Source organism: Erythrolamprus reginae, chromosome 6, assembly GCF_031021105.1.
Source record: "Erythrolamprus reginae isolate rEryReg1 chromosome 6, rEryReg1.hap1, whole genome shotgun sequence".
NCBI lineage: Eukaryota > Metazoa > Chordata > Lepidosauria > Squamata > Dipsadidae > Erythrolamprus > Erythrolamprus reginae.
In genome coordinates, this window is record NC_091955.1 from 45,871,507 (window position 1) to 45,892,110 (window position 20,604).

The window sequence follows — 20,604 nt, forward strand, 5'->3', positions numbered from 1 at the left end:
CTGTTCAAGATTTAAAATGTCTCAAGATAATTAGGCTGAAAAATTTCAAATTTCTCCTTATCTCTTCTATGTCGATTTTCATATATAATTAATAACCTTTTAAAATGATAATCACCCATTAATAAGGAACTTTTAAAGAAAAAAAAGAACATAAAAAAACTACTGGTGACAAATTCAAGGAGAGAGAACCTAACAAAAAAACAAAAACAATAACATCTCCTAAAAACACCCAATTAGCCGAATTGCAAAATTACAAAACCTAATATGTAATTCCATTATATAAAAAATTATGAACAAATAACAAGTAACTAACAAAAAGGAAATAAAGTTTAAGAGTAAAAGCTGAAAAATAAAGTAGAAAGAAAGAAGTGTTTATAAAGAAAGGAAAACAAACGTAAGAGGAAGAAAAGAAAAAAAGAGAAGAAGAAAAGAAAGGGAAAAAAGAGAGAAAGAAAAATAAGAAAAGAAGGAGAGGAAGAAATGGAAAAATAACTTCCTCCTCTTCTTATACTTCACCTCCTACCTTCATATAGAACCAATGAATTCATGAAAACTTAATGTTTAGCCTTAAGTTCCTTTTTTACCTCCAACCTTCATTAAATCATATGTCTATAAATATTGTAAAAAAGAAAAGAAAAATAAAATGAGGAAATTAGCCCACTGGGATCAACTCCAAAGAAAAATGCTGTGTACTCAGCTAAATCATCATACCCTAATCTAAGCTTAATGCTGCATGTCCAGCGGAATCATCATGCCCTATTCTAAATTGGTTAAAATCTTCGGAGAGGGGCGGCATACAAATCTAATACATTATTATTATTATTATTATTATTATTATTATTATTATTATTTCTTTAATCCTAATTCAATTAAAAACCTTTCAGCCCTCAATACATCTTTCTAAAATTATAATCTATATTTTTTTATAATTACTAATTTCTATAATCAATTATTTTTTTATTATAAAACTTTCTCTTGCCTTATACCTTTAAGAGAAGCGAGAGGGAAAAAAAGGGGAAAAAACCCTAACTTAATCAAAGAAAAGGAAACTTCTCTGAATACCCACTGGAATCAAGTTGTGTATCTTTGTGCCCTACTCTAATATTAGCACTGTGTAGCCAGCGGAATTCTCATGCCCTATTGTAGTATTAATGATCCCAATGAATAAAGCAAAAAACCCTCCTCCTCTCAAATCCGAATCAATTTTCTACCTTTTTGTAAATTAATTCACTTTTAAAAAATTATATTCTAAATACTTCTAAAGGTCATCAAGCTCTGTGCTGTTTGCTGCAAGGAGGTAAATTGCTGGGAGGCAGAAGCCAAAGGCTGAGTGTGACTACATTCAGTATTTAAGATGCACCCAAGTTTTCATCCTCTTCTGGGGGTTAAAAAGGTGTGTCTTATACAGTATTCTACTTTTGAAATTCAAATATTTTTCATAAATATTCACTGCATCTGATTACTTACATTCATCAGTGTTTGCAAGTCCACACTATCTTTAATTCTTCCATCTTGTCTTGCTTTGGCTGCCAAATTTCCAAACCAAACAAAAGGGATCCAATATTTAAGATGGGGTGATTTAAGTTCATCAAATATTATCCTTTCCTCAGTTGTCATAAAACCTGTGTATAAAAAAATGCAGCTGGAACTTGATCACCTGTTTTTGTTTCCTCAAAAGAGAAGTTTCAAACCAAGCAAAGTTCTAATTCCTAAACTTTTAATGTAATTTTATACATGTACGTGTATTAAAATATATGTTCACTTCTTCAAACAACCAGTTTTTAATCCAGTGCTCAAATCAAATTAATTTGAAGCTATTTTAGTGTATGTATCATATGATGAACCCAATAAATGTTAATTTTACAACCTACACATCCACACAGCCACTATTTTATTTAGAAAAGAAAAGTAACAACATCTTACTATCTATATTTCTGCTATGCATGTCATGGCATGCTGTGTTTTAGTAATATCTTTTTAGCCCATTATAGCTGATTTAGTTGAAAGAGCTTTGCTTCATAAAAGACTAGTTGTCTGAACTATGTATCGGTTCAATTCTCTCGCTACAAAACAGCTATTACATAAACATTTTACAGCAACATCACCTTAGCTGACTTTGACAAAGGCAACTATCCTCTAGATCAGTGATGGCAAACCTATGGCATAGGTGCCACAGGTGGCACGCGGAGCTATATCTGCTGGCACGCGAGCTGTTGCCCTAGCTCAGCTTCATGTGCATGTGTGTGCCGGCCAGCTGATTTTTGGCTCGCACAGAGACTCTGGGAGGATGTTTTTGGCTTCCAGAAAGCCTCCAGAGAAATAAGGGGAGGGTGTTTTTACCCTCCCCCGACTCCATGGAAGCCTTTGCAGCCTGGGGAGGGTGAAACATGAGCCTATGGGGTCCACCAGAATTTGGGGAACAGGCCATTCCTGGCCTCCAGAGGGCCTCCAAAGGACGGGGGAAGTTGTTTTTGCCCTGACCAGGCATTGAATTAGGGGTGTGGGTACTCGCGTATGTGCGATAGCATGTACCCATGCTCTTTCGGCACCCGAAGAAAAAAAGGTTTGCCATCACTGCTCTAGATCATATTCAGATCTCATGCCACCCCCTTCACCTCCATACAATTACTCTCTGATGTGTGAATTGAAGTCCTTGTTGCTACATGATAAACTTTTACTGAAGAATATAGTAACATCCCTGTTGATCAGATCAAGGCCTTAGTCCAGCATTTCATTTTTCATAGTGACTGACAAGAGGTATCTAGATGTTCCACAGTTGATTAAAATCTACCTATTATCTATTGTTATTTTCTTGCAACTATTTACAGCATACAGTAGAAGTAACACTGTATTCTATATTAATAGTGCTTAACAGACAGTGAAGGGCTACCAAAATTTTTACTACCACACTGTGGGCATGGCTTATGCAGGATGCCTGCATTTTCTTTAATCTTTCAGTGAAAATTGGGTGCTATGCAGTGGAGCTCCATTTTCGCTATCCCACTGTGTTCTCCCGCCCCCACCCCCCGCCGGGCAGCAGCCCACTCCTGTTAATAGACCTTTCCTCCATGAATGTCATCCAAGTCAGTCACATCTTGTGATACCAAATCTCACAGGTTAATTATTTGCCATACGAAGCAGTAGCTTTCTTTCATCTGTGTAGAAGTTTTTTCTAATCAGATTCATTGATGAACTTGGTCCCACTGTTTTGAGAGAAGGGGAAAACTTTTTTCCTGGCTACTTTCTCGACAAGCAGGATTTTAAGTACTTCAATCCTGTTCTCCTTAAATCATGAAAATAATTCCAAAGATCTAATGTTTTCGCACTTGCAATTTAGCTGCTGCACATTCTACATTTTCCCAGTTCTGTTTTATCTTTTTAAAAATGTAGTGACTGAATTGTTCACACAGATTATACCCCACTTTGGTAATATCATAATTCAGATGTTTCAGATGTCAGAATGATATTATGATCTGAGAATACTGAAGTGAATTATTCCTAAATAATGAAGCCAAGTGCTGGGGGGGAAATTGACAGGATCTATAGGCTATAGTGAACATATATTAACTTGGGACCAACTCCTGCAGAACTCATAGATACATCTATATTAGTAAAATCAGTGGGTAAGTTAGACATTACACAGGAGATATACAGCAGCATACAATTAAACTTTTAATCAGCTGGGGGGAAATGTATATTTTGTTTTGCTTTGTTTCAATCAGTAGCACCCACCCAGCATGTTTAATGTTTGCAGAAACATGTATGCATTGCAACTTGAAATTTATATCGTTTCTCCCAGTAACAGACGGTATCATGATACAGTGAGAATTGCACAAAGTACCGAATCTTGTCCTGAGGTTATTCAAATGAGGAATTTTACAAAATAAGACAGGTTTCCCCAATATATTTGTCTTCTATCATGCTACTGGGTACAATGGTTAAAGATGACAGAAATTACAATAAAAAGAGAATACCAGATTGGGGAAACATGTGTAAGTATAAGATCATATTAAATTATAACAATATTTATTTATTTAAAATATTTATGACCACCCATCTTAAGCAGCATTGGCAGCTTACAGCAATCATAAAAGTATAAAACGTATAGCTTCATCTCTGCTTGTTTCTTGCAATGCAGTGTGATTATACTGGCTCTGTCCCAAATGTCTGCTTCACTGGGAAATGATGACTTTAACTGGGTCAAAGACAGGAATGAAAAGAAGTAAACAGTACCTCCTTCTACCACATGTTCTAAAGTTGGAAATCTTTTGTAGACAGCTGTGCTCACTGATCGAAAGATGAGGAGAGATGTTAAATTCACATAACGCATTAGAGTTCTCCTGAGTAATCGGCCATACTCATCTCTTCCCTGAACAGTGCTGGAGATCAAGAACATAATTCTGTCTGGCCATGGCAGATTTACAAATTGGTTCCACCAGCGGTTCACCACCAAAGTAACATAAAATCCTGGAGAGTTCAAAAATCCTGATTCACATTACTTGTCATATATCCAACAGAAGATCTTATAATATTATGCATAAGTAAACCCTATATGTACTCTTCTAGTAATCCCCTTGACATCTGGTAGGAGATTTTTTTCATCCATCCCTGCTACAAATACATTGATGAAATCCAAAGTAAACCTTTATAATATATACATAGAGCTCTCCAACTATGTCTATGCTGGGGATTGTACCTCCAAGAGATCTGGAGAGTAGTAGGGTCAGGAAGGGTCTTCTACATCAGGTGTGAGTCACTTTTAAGATTTTAGAGAGGCTGCAGCAGATGGGTTAACTAGTCACAAAGTAAGACTGGAGCAATTGTCATATATAGTGGGAAGGGGGATTTTATTGATCTTCTAGAGTTTTTTTTAAAGCACATTATGCCAATAACATAGTGTGGTGCCACCAATGTACAGTTGCAACAACTGTACATAATATTTTAGGTTTTACACTTCTGTAACATGGCCTTGCAAGTGTTTCCACCCCTGCTCTGCATGAAATGGAATATAAGCTTACCTAGAACAAAAGTGACTGGAATTTGTTCTGCATATTTGTCACAGTAAAGGGACAATTTTTCAAAATATCGTTTCTGGCTTCCTGAAAGGAAAAATCTGTAACAAAAAAGACAGCAACTTTTGATATAAAGACTAAATAAATACAAATTAAGAACAAAGATAAGCATCCACTCAGCATTAAATCGCACATTGGACATAACAGAAAAAAGGCAGTGAGAGATTCTGCAGTGAGAGATTTCACTGGTAGTTCAATAGCTACAGATTCCAAAGCAACATCAAACCTAGATCTGACTATAATGGAGATGTAAATTTAGTTTTGCTTCAAACTGCAATTCCACAGAGGGATGACATTCAGTTAAGATTTGAAGCTGAACTGAATTTTCTCATATTATATTAAATGAAGCTGCTCATTGTACATTTATATCTCCATGAAATGACAATTGCCACATGGTGTCTTGCAGAAGTAGTTGATTTAGAGTTGTCATTTCTTGATTCTTTTCCCTCAATGGTGAGGACTTGCCTTCTTTGTCAAAATACAATTATGAAACATTATACTATTTAAGTGTTTTTAAAAACATTATAAAATATTAAAACAATATGCAACTATGTACATTTGATTCTAAATATAACCAAAAATTCCACATAATAATTTTAGCGAATTGATTAAATTATTTGCTTTAACTGCAAAATAATCAAATTATACAAGATATGTTGAGAATGCAAGCTTGGAAAGCAATGTTTTTGCATAGATTCTATACATTTCAACACATCTTTTTAAAACAAAGCCTTCTTGAATAGTTAAGATCTACATAAATATATATACCAACAACAATTTCATTTTCCAATTTCCAGTATTTGTGTAATCAAAATGGTACCCTAAGTGAGAAACACTTGCAGATATGGAGAAACAACAAGACTTGCAGAAATACCAAAAAAATATTAATAGGAAAAGTTTCTAAAGCAGGCATGTCCAAACTGTGGCCTGCGGGCTGCATGCAGTCCTGGACCTCTAGTAAGATGACTGCACAAAATATAACTAATATATATATATATAAATAAAGGAACTTTGTTATTTATATATGTTAACTATATTATATATTTTACATACAGTATAAGACAATTTGTCTTCACTTAATGCATCCCAGGTAAACCAAAAGTTTGGACATCTATGTTCTAAAGAAAGAATCTATAAAATATTTCTTTTAGGAGGACTAAGCATACTATAAATTCCTGAGTGTTTAGCGAATGGGGAGGAGGTACAGAAAATTGGAGGAAAGAAATAGAAGAGTGTCACTGGTTAGAATACTCCAGAGAACCACATTGCAATATAGTATCACACATTCTCCTACAAGGGTGGGGCTGATAGCATTGTAGAATTGTGAAAAAAGTTATACCTATACAATATACTTATCGCTGTGTAAAGACAGGCAAAGAGAATAAATTCTCTGTACAGCAGTTTGTAGATGCTTCCTTTCCATTTGAGAAGTAACCTGTGGAACCCAAAGAAGGTAGCATTTGCAACTTTACTGGAGTATGTGACGGTCATCTCTCCAAAATGCTTTTGAAAAAAATGAAAGACAAAAGCACAAAGTGAAACCAATGGACTTTCACTGAGAATATTGATTTAAACCTAAACCGTCATGGCTTTCACAATGAAAGATGTCATTAGAATATTCCTGAACTGGATATACTAGTACTGAGGATGTTACCTAGTTTGGGTAATGAAATATCTACAAGAAAACAAGCAAGCTCAGAGAACATTAAGGAGCCCTCATTTCAACCCTGAGCTACAACTATTCTCCTTTATTGGATATATGTATAATTTCATCAAACTAGAGTTTTCCAAGTTGCTCTTTTAGAATTACAGTAATGTAATTAATTCTCCAACCTTTAGATACATTAGACAAGTAACTTCAACAAAGCAGAAGTTAGATACAAGGAGAGGTTACTATGTTGGGAAAGGTTGGATGTAGGTAGTGAATTCCATAATTGATACCAGAGCCTATCCTGCTGAAAGACTTACTCAATCACTAATCATGGCACTGCAAAAAGGTATTATCAATAAAGTCTCAATGTACAACTGTTGAACTAGAGCTTTCTTTAAAATTAGTTATATGTTTTGTGAGCTGCCCAGCATTGTTGTATGTAATATAGGTAATCACATCCGTTCTTGTCCCTGATTTGAAATATTTTCATTGATTAAGCTAACTAAAATCCAAAATGTCCATTACAAAATGTATTTGTCTTTATCAATGGCATATATCAATGGTTGTCAACATTTTCTTTACTACAGACGCCCTTTAAATACCTTTTGTGGCCATGGACCCCCAATGCTTAACTCAACATTTAAACAACATTTAACATTTCTTCAAGACTTTGTGGACCCCCTGTGATGACATCATGCCCTTCCCACTGTCGGTGGACCACAGATTGAGAACCACTGGCATACGTTGAGCAGCAACAAGAAACGTTCCAATAAATATATTAGTTGCAATTTTACTCATCGTTTCTGGAAGGCATGACCCCTTGATGATAGTTGGGATGCAATGAATGTTAATAAAGAATTAAATATGACAAAAACATTAGCACTGAGCCACATATTGAATCTAGTTCTAACACAAGTCATTCCATGGGCTTGGTAAAATATATTTACATATATTTAAGTATAGTGAAAGTAATAATTCAAAGTATTATTCTTCCTTAAGGCGTGAATTACCAAAACCAACTAGAAGTTGGCAAACTTTTGAGAGTCATCTATGGTATTTCCTACCATATTCTTTTCTATTTTTTTATTGCAGACATTTTGGAGTAATTTCATACTGCTATAAGCATGTGGAGTAAATCTAACATATAAGGAATGAAGTGATTGTGGAAGGGCCTCAACTATGTTTAAGCAAAGGGAGGCCCTCTGTGGAGTTTACACCTCCACAAAGCTTTACTATGTATTTTTGGAACTGGTAAACTGTCTAGGTATTGACTAAATGTTAAATTAACATTTAAAGTCCGTGTTAGAAATGTGCTGTTAAGAAATCAGATATAGTTTTCAAACACTCATAGCAATGCCAAAACAAGAAGAAGCACAATAAGATTTTGGAAACACTCACCGTTTATTCTGGCTAGGGCACTCAAATACAGAGGTGATGATGTGGGGCTGTTGTATTCCCCAAATAAAAACATTCAGGTTACTTTGTTCCTCTCTTTGCTTTCAGCATACAGGGCTCTAATTTCTCCCTGGAGTTTCACAGGACTGGACTGACAAGCACAGGGGTGAACGCATCTTTCCACTTCGGGAGGTATGTTTTTGCCAAGTTGTCTTCTGCTGTCACTTAACTGAGAACAAACACAAGCAAGCAACAGCTGCTGACCTGGCTCATCTCAAATCTATAATTATCCTCCACTTGTTCTTCATAGGAGGACTCCTTTGGAGGGAAGTCACAATCATGAAAATACTTTGCATCAACCTATTCTAGTTGGAATGCATTCCTTCTGCCATCGTTCAGTGTCAAAGAAAAGGTCAATTATTCGAAGAAGAAAGGAAAGAAATGGAAAAGCAAAAAAAAGGTAAAAGAAAAATGCCTTTAGATTCTTACTTTGTTGTTATTAAAACATAAGAGTCAGAAAGGAAAAAGAGTTCAGGCTTTTGAAGTTGTGGCCTAAAAACTATATGCTAACTAGTCAAAGGCAATTAAACCAAATAAAGGGTATTGTCATATTAACTTCCCAAAGATCTTTCTCTTGAATATAGTTTCCATGGGATGGATATGATATAGCATTATCAGCTATGGAACTAATGCTTAAAAAGTCCCAAATTGTAATTAGATCAGACAAAATATGCAGTTATTAAGAATTAGATGATTCAGAATGCAGTTCCAAAGATTTATCTAGATGTTAAGTCTCAGTAACTGCAGTGGTTTAGTAATATGTAAATATGCATATGATCGCTTTGAAAGTTTACATATCTCTGTACTTTTACCTGTCGTATGTCTATGAATAGATGCTTTTTAAGTGTTCTATAGAATAAGGAACTAGTGTCAAGAAAACCAGAAACTGTGTTATTTCTTTTTTCATATCTTACAAAATTGCAAAGGTGGAATTCTGGAAACTATGGCCTAACGGTTAGGAAGAGGATTTGGCAGTGGAATAACTGGCAAAAAGACATAGCTCAGAAATTATAATACAGAATAATTTATGATGAGATTACTGTAAAATTTTGTGTAACAAATGATACAGGGTACGTTCCAAAAATAATGCAATTTTTTTAAAAAGTAGTTTATTGAACAGATTTGCACAAACACTTAAAATTCTTCAAAATACTATCCTTGAGCCTCTACACATTTTTTCCAGTGACTCTACCATGACCGGTATGCGCCTTGGAAGGCGTCTTCGGGGACCTCTCGCAAGGTCTTTGTCATGGCTGATTGGATCTCTTCTATGGATGAAAAATGGGTTCCTTTCAGGACTGGGAACAAAAAGAAGTCTGCTGGGGCGACATCAGGACTACAGGGGGGGAGCAGCGTTGGCACCCAGTGTTTGGCAGAAACTCGCGGACTCATAGCGCATTGTGACAAGGCGCATTTTTCATCCATAGAAGAGATCCAATCAGCTGTGATGAAGACCTTGCAAGAGGTCCCCAAAGACGCCTTCCAGGCTGTGTACCAGTCATGGCAGAGTCACTGGAAAAAATGTGTAGAGGCCCAAGGACAGTACTTTGAAGACAGAACTTTGAAGGCAGAATGACATATTTGGTATGGGGGAGAGGACACATTTTTCTAATATTGGTCAGTAAATCAATCAACACCATCTATTAATCTAGCAGATCACTTATGTGGAAAGTGATCCTCCTCTCATAAAAGAATGAAATATTTTGAGAAGTATTAAAAAAACAGAATATTATATTTCTCTGAAAAACTTTTTTTAGAGGTAGGAAGCAGACTCATTCTTAATAGCTCTTGCCTTTCTTAATAGGTCTCAGAAGATGTCACCATTTAAGAGATAAAGAGGCAGCTAGCTCTATTCATAAGCAAATTCCCTGCAGCAAAAACTAAACAAAGGTAGGGTTATTCCAGGGGTGGAACTCAGTGGGGTAGTGAAAATGGAGCTCCACCCCAGAGCACCCAATTTGCACTGAAAGATGTTGAAAGAAATTGCAGGGCATCCTGTATAACCTATGGCCACAGTGTGGTAGTAAAAATTTTGGTACCCCATCACTGGTTTAGTCCTCAGCCACAATAGAAATTGCCCAACAAGCCCCTTGCATCAGCCAAACTTCAACCAAGCTTAGCTCAGACAAACTCCTAGGATTTGTACATGGCACCATGTGCTGCATGACACAGCCAATAGAATACATGTTCTTGTACAGGAATAGGAATTTCAAGTGCAAAGCACAAAAGAAGTTATAAAAACCCCTCATTCTCAACTCCATGTGGTCAGCTACCCAGAACCCATGTGTTTCGGCTTCATAATTAAACATGAGCCAGTGCACTAGGTCAGCTCCAGTACACATGTGCATGTGCTAGCCAGCTGAATTTTGGCTGGCCCCGTCATGCTTCCTCTCCCAGGAGTCTCCACATGGCCCGTTTTGGATGCCAGGTAAGTACAGGGCTCATGCAGAGGCTCTGAGGGGGTGAAAAATACCCCCCCGGATGTCTAAAAACGGGCCATTTTCAGCCTATGGAAGACTAGAGGAGGCTGTTTTCATCCTCCACAGCTCCATGAAAGCCTCCGGAGGCTGGGGAGAGTGAAAAACAGGCCTGCTGGAAGTCTGGAAATGGGCCATTTCTGCCTCTGGAGGCTTCAGAGAGGCCTGCTAAGCCCAAAATGGAGCGCAGGGGGGTTATGTGTGCATGCACGGGGAGCCACAAATGCATGCAGGGCAGTGGAGGGTCACACATGCATGGGTGGGGGTGGGATGGGGCAGCGGGTAAGGCATGCATGCATACACAGAGGGCAGGGCAGCAGGGGGATCATGCATATAATATGAAAAGATTACCATATCTTACCATATCTGGTGGCACACGAGCCTTTACCCTAGCTCGGCTCCAATGTGTACGTGAATGCTAGCCAGTTGATTTTTGGCTCGCAGAGGCTCTGGGAGGGTGTTTTTGGCTTCCAGAGAGCCTCCTCGGGGATGGGGGAGGGCATTTTTACCCTTCCCCAACTCCAGGGAAGCCTTTGGAGCCTGGGGAAAGCGAAACACAAGCCTACTGGGCACACCAGATGTTGGGAAACAGGCTGCTTCCAGCCTCCAGAAAGCTGTTTTCACCCTCCCCAGGCATTGAATTATAGGTGTGGGCACTTGCTCATGCGTGATAGCACACACATGCACACTTTTGGCACCCAAGGAAAAAAAGGTTCGCCATCACTGATCTAGGACCAAGCAATAGAAGAAATCAAATTAAATGTTAGAACAAACAGTAGAAATTGCTATGAAGAAAAATCAAAGCCAGGAAAGACAAATAGCTTAAAAACAATTTCAAAAAAGACAAGAAGCAGTATGCCTCAAGAGGCAACTAGACTGAAACACCTTTGGGACAACCGTAACCTGGATGGATGACTGAGAAGCCCCATAGAGCAGAGGTGTCAAACTCAATTTAATTGAGGGACACATCAGGGTTGTATTTGAACTCAGTGGGCCGGGTTTGATGTGAATAAAGAGGCCAGCCAAGTCCATTTCTTATGCACAACGTGCACAAAAACCTTTTCTGCCAAAGATCATAAGATCATTTACTTAGCTATAGGAAAAGTTTTACAAATCTCTGATGCGGACATGGTCCTGAAAGTGTTGAGTCAAGCAACACTTTTGTTGAGAAATAACCCTGCTCAGCCTCAAGTGATTTCTGTTCCTCTGAATTAGAAACTCGATATTAGACCATTTTTTCCGGAGGTGGGAAGAAGCCTCACACGGGCCACTTTAGCTGCCTTAAAAAACAAACAAACACTTGAAGCAGGAAATATGTTTTTATTTATTTGTCTATTTATCTATCTATCTATTTATTTAATTTGTTGATAGGTAGTAGGTAGTGATATAAACATAAACATTAGCAAAGTAAGTACAAGGAAATTAGGCAATAGGACAGTAGGACAGGAATGGTAGGCACAATGGTGCACTTATGCATGCCCCTTACAGACCTCTTAGGAATGGGGTGAGGTCAACTGTAGATAGTCTAAGGTTAAAGTTTTTGGGGTCTGGGGAAGAAACCAGAGTCAGGTAGTGCATTCGAGTCATTGATCACTCCGTTGCTGAAGTCATATTTTCTGCAGTTGTGTTTGGAGCGGTTTACATTAAGTTTGAATCGATTGTGTGCTTGTGTAGTGTTGCTGTTGAAGATGAAGAAATCATTGACAGGACATTGTGGTAAATGATTTTATAAACTACAGTACATTTAAGTGTGATCGTAGGTGACAAAGTTCTAGTCCAGTGATGGCAAAGCTATGGCACGGGTGCCACAGGTGGCATGTAGAAGCATATCTGAGAGCATGTGAGGCTTTGCCCTATGTCATCTCCAGCGCACATGCATGTGCTGGCTAACTGATTTTTGTCCTTCTGGAGGGTGCGGGAGGCTGTTTTTACCTGTTGGACTGTTTTTCACCCTCCCCAGACTTCAAGAAAGCCTCTGTAGAGCCTGGGGATGCCGAAAAATCACCAAACAGACCAACCAGGGGTTTGGAAACATGGAGGGAGTGCAGGGGGTTGTATGCGCATGCACAAGGGAAGGCTATTGCATTATAGGTATGGGCACCCACCATTGCGCCATCATGTGTGTGCACACCCTTTTGGCACCCGAGCAAAAACAGTTTCACCCTCACTGTCCTAGGCTATCTAAACCCAAAATTTCATGTGTGGTAAGGCAGTTTTTCCCAACCTTGGCAACTTGAAGATATTTGGACTTCAACTCCCAGAATTCGCCAGCCATCTGGCTGGGGAATTCTGGGAGTTGAAGTCCAAATATCTTCAAGTTGCCAAGGTTGGGAAACACTGTGATAAGGTATTTTGTTGCAAGCAGAAGAGTGGAGAACTCTTCTTGTGAAATATTTTTGGACACTTTAGATTGTTTTGATAGCTGATATGCAGTGCCGTTCCAGACAGGTGAGCTGTGAAAAGTATTGACTGGAATACTGAAAGGCTGGGACAAACTCTTTTATTTGGGAGCACAGCAAAGTAACAGGCAGCACGAACCAAATTGCAAACAGAAACAAGAACGCCTCAGAACCGACTGACAGCTCTTTTATATGAGCTGTCAGGACCAGCAACCAATCCGGTCTCAGGAAACTCCTGCTTCCTGAGCCGACCAATAGGAATCCTTCTGGCTGTTGCTACGGACACAACAAGCTGTATTCAAGAATTGGTCTAGCAAAGTTTTTGTATGCTCTGGTTAGTAGATTAATATTGCCAGAGAAGAAGCTATGCAATATTACATTTATTTATTTATTTGATTTTTATGCCGCCCTTCTCCTTAGACTCAGGGCGGCTTACAACATGTTAGCAATAGCACTTTTTAACTGAGCCAGCATATTGCCCCCACAATCCGTGTCCTCATTTTACCCACCTCGGAAGGATGGAAGGCTGAGTCAACCTTGAGCTGGTGATGAGATTTGAACCGCTGACCTACAGATCCACAGTCAGCTTCAGTGGCCTGCAGCACAGGACTCTACCTGCTGCACCACCCCGGCTCAATAATAACTCTTAGTGCCTTTTTTGGCAATGCTGTTACATCGGCCTCTGGCACTTAGGTCATTAGATATGAATATTCCGTATGGATGGAATGACGACAATAGAGATGGAGATGTCATCATTTCGCTTCCTTTCCTAGAAAATACTGCTCGAGTACTTTTTAGACTTTCGAGGGATTAGTCTCCAGCAGCTCCGATTCTCGTAAATTCCTCGCTTTCCCCCCAAATAGCAGCTCTGGCAAAGCTGTTGGGGCACCTTCACTCCGGCAACAGCATGCATTGGAGAGTCACATCCTCTAGGGGGAGCCGCGTAGCTCTCCGCTCCACCCCAGAAGTCCTACCTGGCAATAGGCGGACTCCAGTTCCGCCCGGATCGAGATTGTTGTGCTTTTAAACGCATGCGCAGCCTCGCCCGGTTGTTCCACCGCCGCTGGTGTTCAGGGTCGGGTCTCGGCGGCCGGAGCGAGAGCAGAAGCGGGAGCTGTTGCTGACTCGTCGCTTGCGGCTGGCAGGGGTGGCGTTGCCGGCCTCCGCAGGTAAGCCCCGCTGCTAGGTTTTCTTCTTCCTGCTCCTCCTTCAGGAGTCACTCAAAAGCTGTAGCTCCAAAGGAGTCGTGACATCCAATGGCGTTGGATTGCAAGTAGCATTAGCGTGGTGGGAGATTCGGGGAATTGTAGTTCGACGCACGGTTTGCAGAAAGATGCACTTCAGCCTTTTCTTTTGCGCCGTCCCTGTGCCGTGGCCGTGGCCGCCTGCGACTAATGGAACCGCGTCTCTTTTCCCAACCCCTCGGCAGTTTCTCTCTTTGCTCCGGTGATTCAGGCAGCACTCTGACCGAGCGCAGGTGCAAGGTCACTTGAATGCCTAGGTTTGGATCCCTTTGCTCACCTGCGCCCGGCAATGGTTCCTTCCACAAACACACACGCACACACACACGCACACACAAGCAGGCACTTGGATTATATCCAGTTTTGCAGGTGGGCTAGCTAACGCCAGGGATCTTTTTTGAAGCGTCTTTAAGAGCTGTTCCGTGTGATGTTTTCAATTCGTACGGGAGAAGCGAAACAGGGTGATAAACGGAGGACATAAATAAATGGATAATAGTATACAGGTATATATTTCCGGCTTGCTAGATAACTCAGTATTATACCGTGCATTTAACATTCAGGGCCTGAGCATCCAGCATCCATTGCACTTTCTTATTTTCAGAGTCATCAGGCAATTTGCTGCTTTGCTCTCCTTAGTCTAGGCCAGTGTTTCCCAACCTTGGCAACTTGAAGATATCTGGACTTCAACTCCCAGAATTCCCCAGCCAGGGAATGCTGGCTGGGGAATTCTGGGAGTTGAAGTCCAGATATCCTCAAGTTGCCAAGGTTGGGAAACACTGGCCTAGACTATTTCTCAGGTTCCTTGAATTCACAGTTAACTCTCTGATACAAAATCTGCACATTTGAACTGATGGTTTGCAATATTCACTGAAGTGGATTTTGATAAAGCTGATAGTATTCCAAGATGCTGTAGCACGCTTGTTTTTCCCCAAAGGCTAATACAGCCATTCTGAAAATGTTTATTTTGTTTGTCAGAAAGCCGACCTAGAATCCTAGATGCCTGAAAATACACCGACTAATAATGTGCAAAGCCTTCTAAGCAATTTTGTCAGGCCTCACAGAATCTCTTCTGTTTTCTCAATGTCTGGAACTTGTGTTCTTTGCCTCCCTGAACCAGTAAACATAACTTATTAAACTTGCAATGGCCAGAATAATTTGTCTGGACTTAATCTGTTTTTGGTAACAGGTTAATATTAACTGGAGATTACCAGTATTGTAAATAGTACACACTTAAAGTAATAATAGTATATCACTGAGGTTAAATTGGTTAAGGGAACAATGGAGTATATGTTACTGCAGGATTTACATTGAAAGTCCTTAATGAATCTTTTGATAGAAATTGTGTATTTAATTATTCATTGAAATCAATAGATTGTGGATTATCTTAAAAATATAGAAGTTGTACATAGGTCTTGTAAAATTTCATCTGATAAATAATAGAAAATTAATAATGCATGCATTTGAAAGCCTTGGATACCTGAGCTTAATCTTTTATTTATAAATGGAAATTGTTGGCAAATGTTAAATACAATCATATATTATTTTATATCATTCACTTCACATATGTTTTGTGCATATTGTACATGCGCCAGTTGCAGAATTCTTGTATGATTAAATTAACATCTGAGAATAAGGATAAATAATTCACACTAGTCATGCTTTTAATAAATAACTAACTAGTCTATACAATTTGCAGCTGTTGCATTTTCCTATTTAAAGGAACAATACTTGTGGAAGAGCATTCTAATGGAACTTTGTTTTGTCATTAGAGAAAATATTTTGACTAGGTACAAGGAAAAGGCCCTTGGCATTATATAAATTGGATGACTTTTAATTGTTTTGAGGCTGTTTCGAAATGTTTCAGTGAATATAACAGTGTCCACACTGCTTAGAAAGCTGAGAAATCAAAGTATTTTCAGAAAGCTTATCATATGGTCTCCAGTGGTCTCCAAAGCATGTCAATTGTAAAGTGGCAGGTAGGGATATTGTTAAGTGCACTCAGACTGAAAAAAATGACCCCAATGTCATTTTGGCCTGCATCCTTCATATACTGTACTTAGATTCCATATTAAATAAAGTTTGCTGATTACACAGTTTTTATGAAGACTTTTAAATATGTCTTTAGATCAGGCTTGAATCTGCTAGTCTACAATTTTCTTGGCAACTTTTTCCGAAGAAAAGGCTAAGATAGAGTGACTGGCCAAGGTCATCCAGCAGGCTGTGTACCCAAGGCAGTCCTAGAACATACATTTCTCAGTTCCTAACCTTGTGATTTAACCAACAAATTGGCTCTCTTCAATACATACCATATATACTTATTTATTTTGACAAATTTATTTTCAGTTTTTAAAAGAAGGATCATTCTTTGTCAAGTGTCCAGATGAAATTGAAACCTTATTTGAAAAGAAACCTTCACAAAACAACATATATGATAGAAAAAACATGCTCTTTCTGATGAAATAAAAATGAAGATGATTGAAGGTGAGAAAACAGAAAGTGATAGAAAAAAATCTTGCTCTTCTAATGAAGATGATTGAAGGTGATGAAACAGAGCTCTGTTTTCTCACCTTCAATCATCTTCATATTTATTTCATTAGAAAGAACACATTTTTTCCTATCATACAAAAATCAGTCAAGTGGATACCTGGTCCACTTGACAAAGAATGACCCAGAAGCTAATCCTTCACTGTATTATAATTAATATTTATGACCAACTGTTACATTCCTTTAATGTTCATTCTTCATTGTTCTGCTCTTTGATTATATAGGCACCTTTTGGTTGCAGGAACTATTTTTAACAGCTGTAACTGTTATGTTAATGAAGTACTATGTGTTAAGAAAGGTAAGTCATTTAGAGGTAATACTGATTTTAAGTTGTCCTTTGGACTTTGTGTTCAGTTGAAAATCAGGAGATTGGCAGTTTAATCATTGCTGTATATGACAAATATTTACTATTTTTGGTCTTATATTAATCTTTATTAAAAGAGGTAGGAGATGTTAAACTCACTAAGTAGAGTCAACATATTCAACTTTAGTGCTTGAAGGACAACTTGTTGGTAATACTGTATAGGTAACCCTGTTGTTTGTGTTCCTGAGGCAAATTCAAAAGCTGTTACATTGATTTTTTTTTTAGAAGGGAAAGATATTTGGCTTTAAAAGAACCTAAATTTAAATTTCCCCAATACATTGGCTACAATTCCCATCATTCCCTGTTTTAGAGTGATCCAAGTTATAATCAATACTTTGAAACATGTACGTTTGAGGAATGCATTTTAGATCTTATAAGAAAATATCAAGTTACTTGTTGAACTTTTAATTGTTTTCAAAGATAACTCCCGGCATAACTGCACTGTAACTTATTTCTTTTTCTTATTTTTGGATTTATATCATGTCTTTAGGCCAAAAGAAAATTAATTTTTAAATATTTAAAAATATTTTAAAAATATTTTAAAAATATTTTTAAAGTATTCTTCTTTATCCTGAAATTTTCTGCAAAGTTGGTATTCCAGGCTATTCACTACATTTATTGCAAAAGATTTCTCTAGCTTGTCACTGCAATGAAAAATAGTTGGCAATGAATCACCAAAAAACCAAAGGGGTGGTCCTCTCCAATAGCATCAAACTCACAGACAAAGGTGTATGTGTGTGGCAAAATAATCCGGCCATAAAACAAGTGAAATGCTTTAAATCTAGGAATGGTGTTCAAATCTTATAAAATGAAAATAGCTCAAGTTAATGAACATGCCTTTGTCATAATCTAAAAGAATGCAGCAGTGATTTTAAAATTTAAAATTCCCTCCATCACACTTTTGGGTGGATGGGGGGCATTCCACTGTCGTCATTTTAGTGCCGTTGTAAGTTTTAACAGTCACTAAATTATTTTTGTCAGTTGAGGATTACTTGTAATGGTTCTCCAGCTTCCAAAGGTTAAACCAATGTGAAGCAGAGGAGATTAGCATATTGGATGCACTCTCTTATGATGTAAGTTTTGTTCTAGTTTTTTAAGTGAGTCTTTACTTAGATTGAAAAAACTTATGTCACTTTGATGAATTTTATATATTTATTGGTGGACAAGAGTCTCTAAAGTGATATACAGTATATTATTGCAAAACTCTGCTATTCAGCCACAGATCCTGTTTGAATACTGTATATTTGTGAGGACTAAGATAAATAAGTGGAGTTAAGTTCCAGTCATGATTGTTTTCATGTTTTTATTGTTGTATCAGATTGCTTCTGGTCTAAGTGCTGAATAATAATTATTTATAGAAAGAGAAAACTATAGAAAAGTTATTTACTGCCTGGAGCCTTTTTAGTGAGATGGGCTATCATACACACTCTCGTACCCATACCTATGGAAGATTGTACAGTATACTTTTTTTAACATCTTAATTTTGAATTATGAAAACAATAAATAGCTCTTTGGAGAGACCTGTGAATTTACATTCTGTAGCATATGCTTAAAATTGTTCATATGTTAACGCTTTTACTTTTCTATCACAAAAGAAGGCAGCAATAATTTCCAATTTCTTCCCTGCAAAGAAAACAACATGGATATATGTAACTAATCACCAGGAGTTAACCTTCAATTGAGGAAGACTTTATTTTATAACTTAGCTCCAAAGTAAGCATGAGATGGAATCTCTACATAATTTATCTGATATATTTGGGAAAAATACAGTGCAGTGATAGTCAAATGCATCTGAAGAAGCGGGGGAAGGAAGAGCAAAGTCTAAAATGAACATCACACTATTACTGTTGTACATGCGCTGTGACATCACAGTGCATGTGGGATGGTCCTTACATCATCATTTTATGGTGTTAACGTTTTCTGGTGAAACTACTGAATTCTGTGAATTGTTGTATCAACAGGCACTAACTATTCCAAACAACTCTTAGTAGCTGTGTGCTTTCATTGAATAAATACTGGAATAACATCATAGGAAGAAGGGCAGTTAAATAAATCAGATCACTAATTTGTGGGAGGTTTTCTTTCTGGGAGGAATTAATGGTAAGCCCTGCTGATTCCCAAAGATACTTGCTTATGCCAAGTCTAAACACAGAAGTATTACCAGATCCAAAGAATAGTAGGTTTAATTAAATACATCTAATACTAGGTTATGTTCTTTTTCAACATTCCTAGAGAAAAAACATTCAGGCAGACATGGAAGAATTGATTGAAAATAAATAGTGCTTTTTGAGTTTGGTTGTTTGCTTGCAGATATTTTATTACTGACTAAATATCTATGGAAATGCTCAGTCATCCAAGTCATGGTTGTCCCAAAGATGCTTTTTTTTCTTCAACAGGCAACTGGACTTTCCATTATTTCTTAGAAGATGTTTTGCTTCTCATCCAAGTAGCTTCTTGACCTCTGAAGCAAAAGCTAAACATCTCCCAAAAAATCCTAGATAGTCTAGTTTCCTCTTGAAAAACAGCACTTTTGGGATATTTCCGAATAGATAAAATATCAGTGCTTTGAGATTGCTCCCTGTTTCTATACAATCCCTTGCCATGCTATCCTTTCGAGGTGGGTAAAATGAGGACCCGGATTGTGGAGGCAATATGCTGGCTCTGTTAAAAATTGCTATTGCTAACATGTTGTAAGCCGCCCTGAGTCTAAGGAGAGGGGCGGCATAAAAATCAAATAAACAAACAAATAAATACCAGTTTTGGTGGGGATGTGATTTTCTACTTGATTAGTGTATTAGTTTCTGCTTGTTTGTCTGGTGTTAATCCTTGCTTATCTGGGTGTTGGTTGCTGCAGAGAATGTGCTCTGCAAGTAGGCAGAAGGCAGAAGCTTGTCCACACCAAGGATAAAACTGTTTGGAGAGTTTTGCGCATGCGGAAGGTAACCCCCCCACTAGCCCTAATTCACAACTATATTTAATTGAAGTCTTCAATGAAAAACACTGCAGCAGGCTTTCTTGTAAAAATATACTTTACTTGTCTTCTTAGCAAAAGGTTTCTCTAAATAAACTATCATCTTTACATTTAACCACTATAACAAACCACCCATAATACTATCATACAACTACTATTACATCCACCATTGCAACCACCCACTAACCATTAACAACAAACCACTAACCATTAACAACAAACCACACCCATGCAAGGGTGTTATTTCTTTTATATAGGTTACAGCCAATCAGGTTGCAGCACATTTAATAAACCCATGATTACATACTGATAATGGTTTACATCAGCCTTTCCTATGGTTACAGACCATTTTCTTGCATTGTAATATTAAACAACCAGACAGAAACAGGGCAATGTGGTAAAGACAGTACAATGCAGTGAACCATGTACA

The 20,604-nt window shown here is 37.9% G+C and overlaps 2 protein-coding genes across 4 annotated transcripts in view; one reads left to right on the forward strand and one right to left on the reverse strand.

The window, feature by feature from the left end:
- Window positions 1-14,583, reverse strand: part of BEST3 (bestrophin 3) — a 31,958-nt gene extending 17,375 nt beyond the window's left edge. The window contains exons 1-6 of the mRNA XM_070755706.1: window positions 14,029-14,583; window positions 8,122-8,347; window positions 6,412-6,575; window positions 5,019-5,113; window positions 4,234-4,467; window positions 1,468-1,622 (exon numbers count right to left, since the gene is read on the reverse strand). Of these exons, the coding sequence (XP_070611807.1) occupies window positions 1,468-1,622; window positions 4,234-4,467; window positions 5,019-5,113; window positions 6,412-6,563 (636 nt within the window). The 5' untranslated portion in view covers window positions 6,564-6,575; window positions 8,122-8,347; window positions 14,029-14,583. The remainder of the gene's footprint in view (window positions 1-1,467; window positions 1,623-4,233; window positions 4,468-5,018; window positions 5,114-6,411; window positions 6,576-8,121; window positions 8,348-14,028) is intronic.
- Window positions 14,053-20,604, forward strand: part of RAB3IP (RAB3A interacting protein) — a 49,975-nt gene continuing 43,423 nt past the window's right edge. Inside the window, exon 1 of one of the 3 annotated variants that reach the window (XM_070755725.1) lies at window positions 14,053-14,223. The gene's annotated coding sequence lies outside the window, so the exon portion shown is untranslated. The remainder of the gene's footprint in view (window positions 14,224-20,604) is intronic. The other 2 variants (XM_070755726.1, XM_070755727.1) reach the window with 2 other exon arrangements.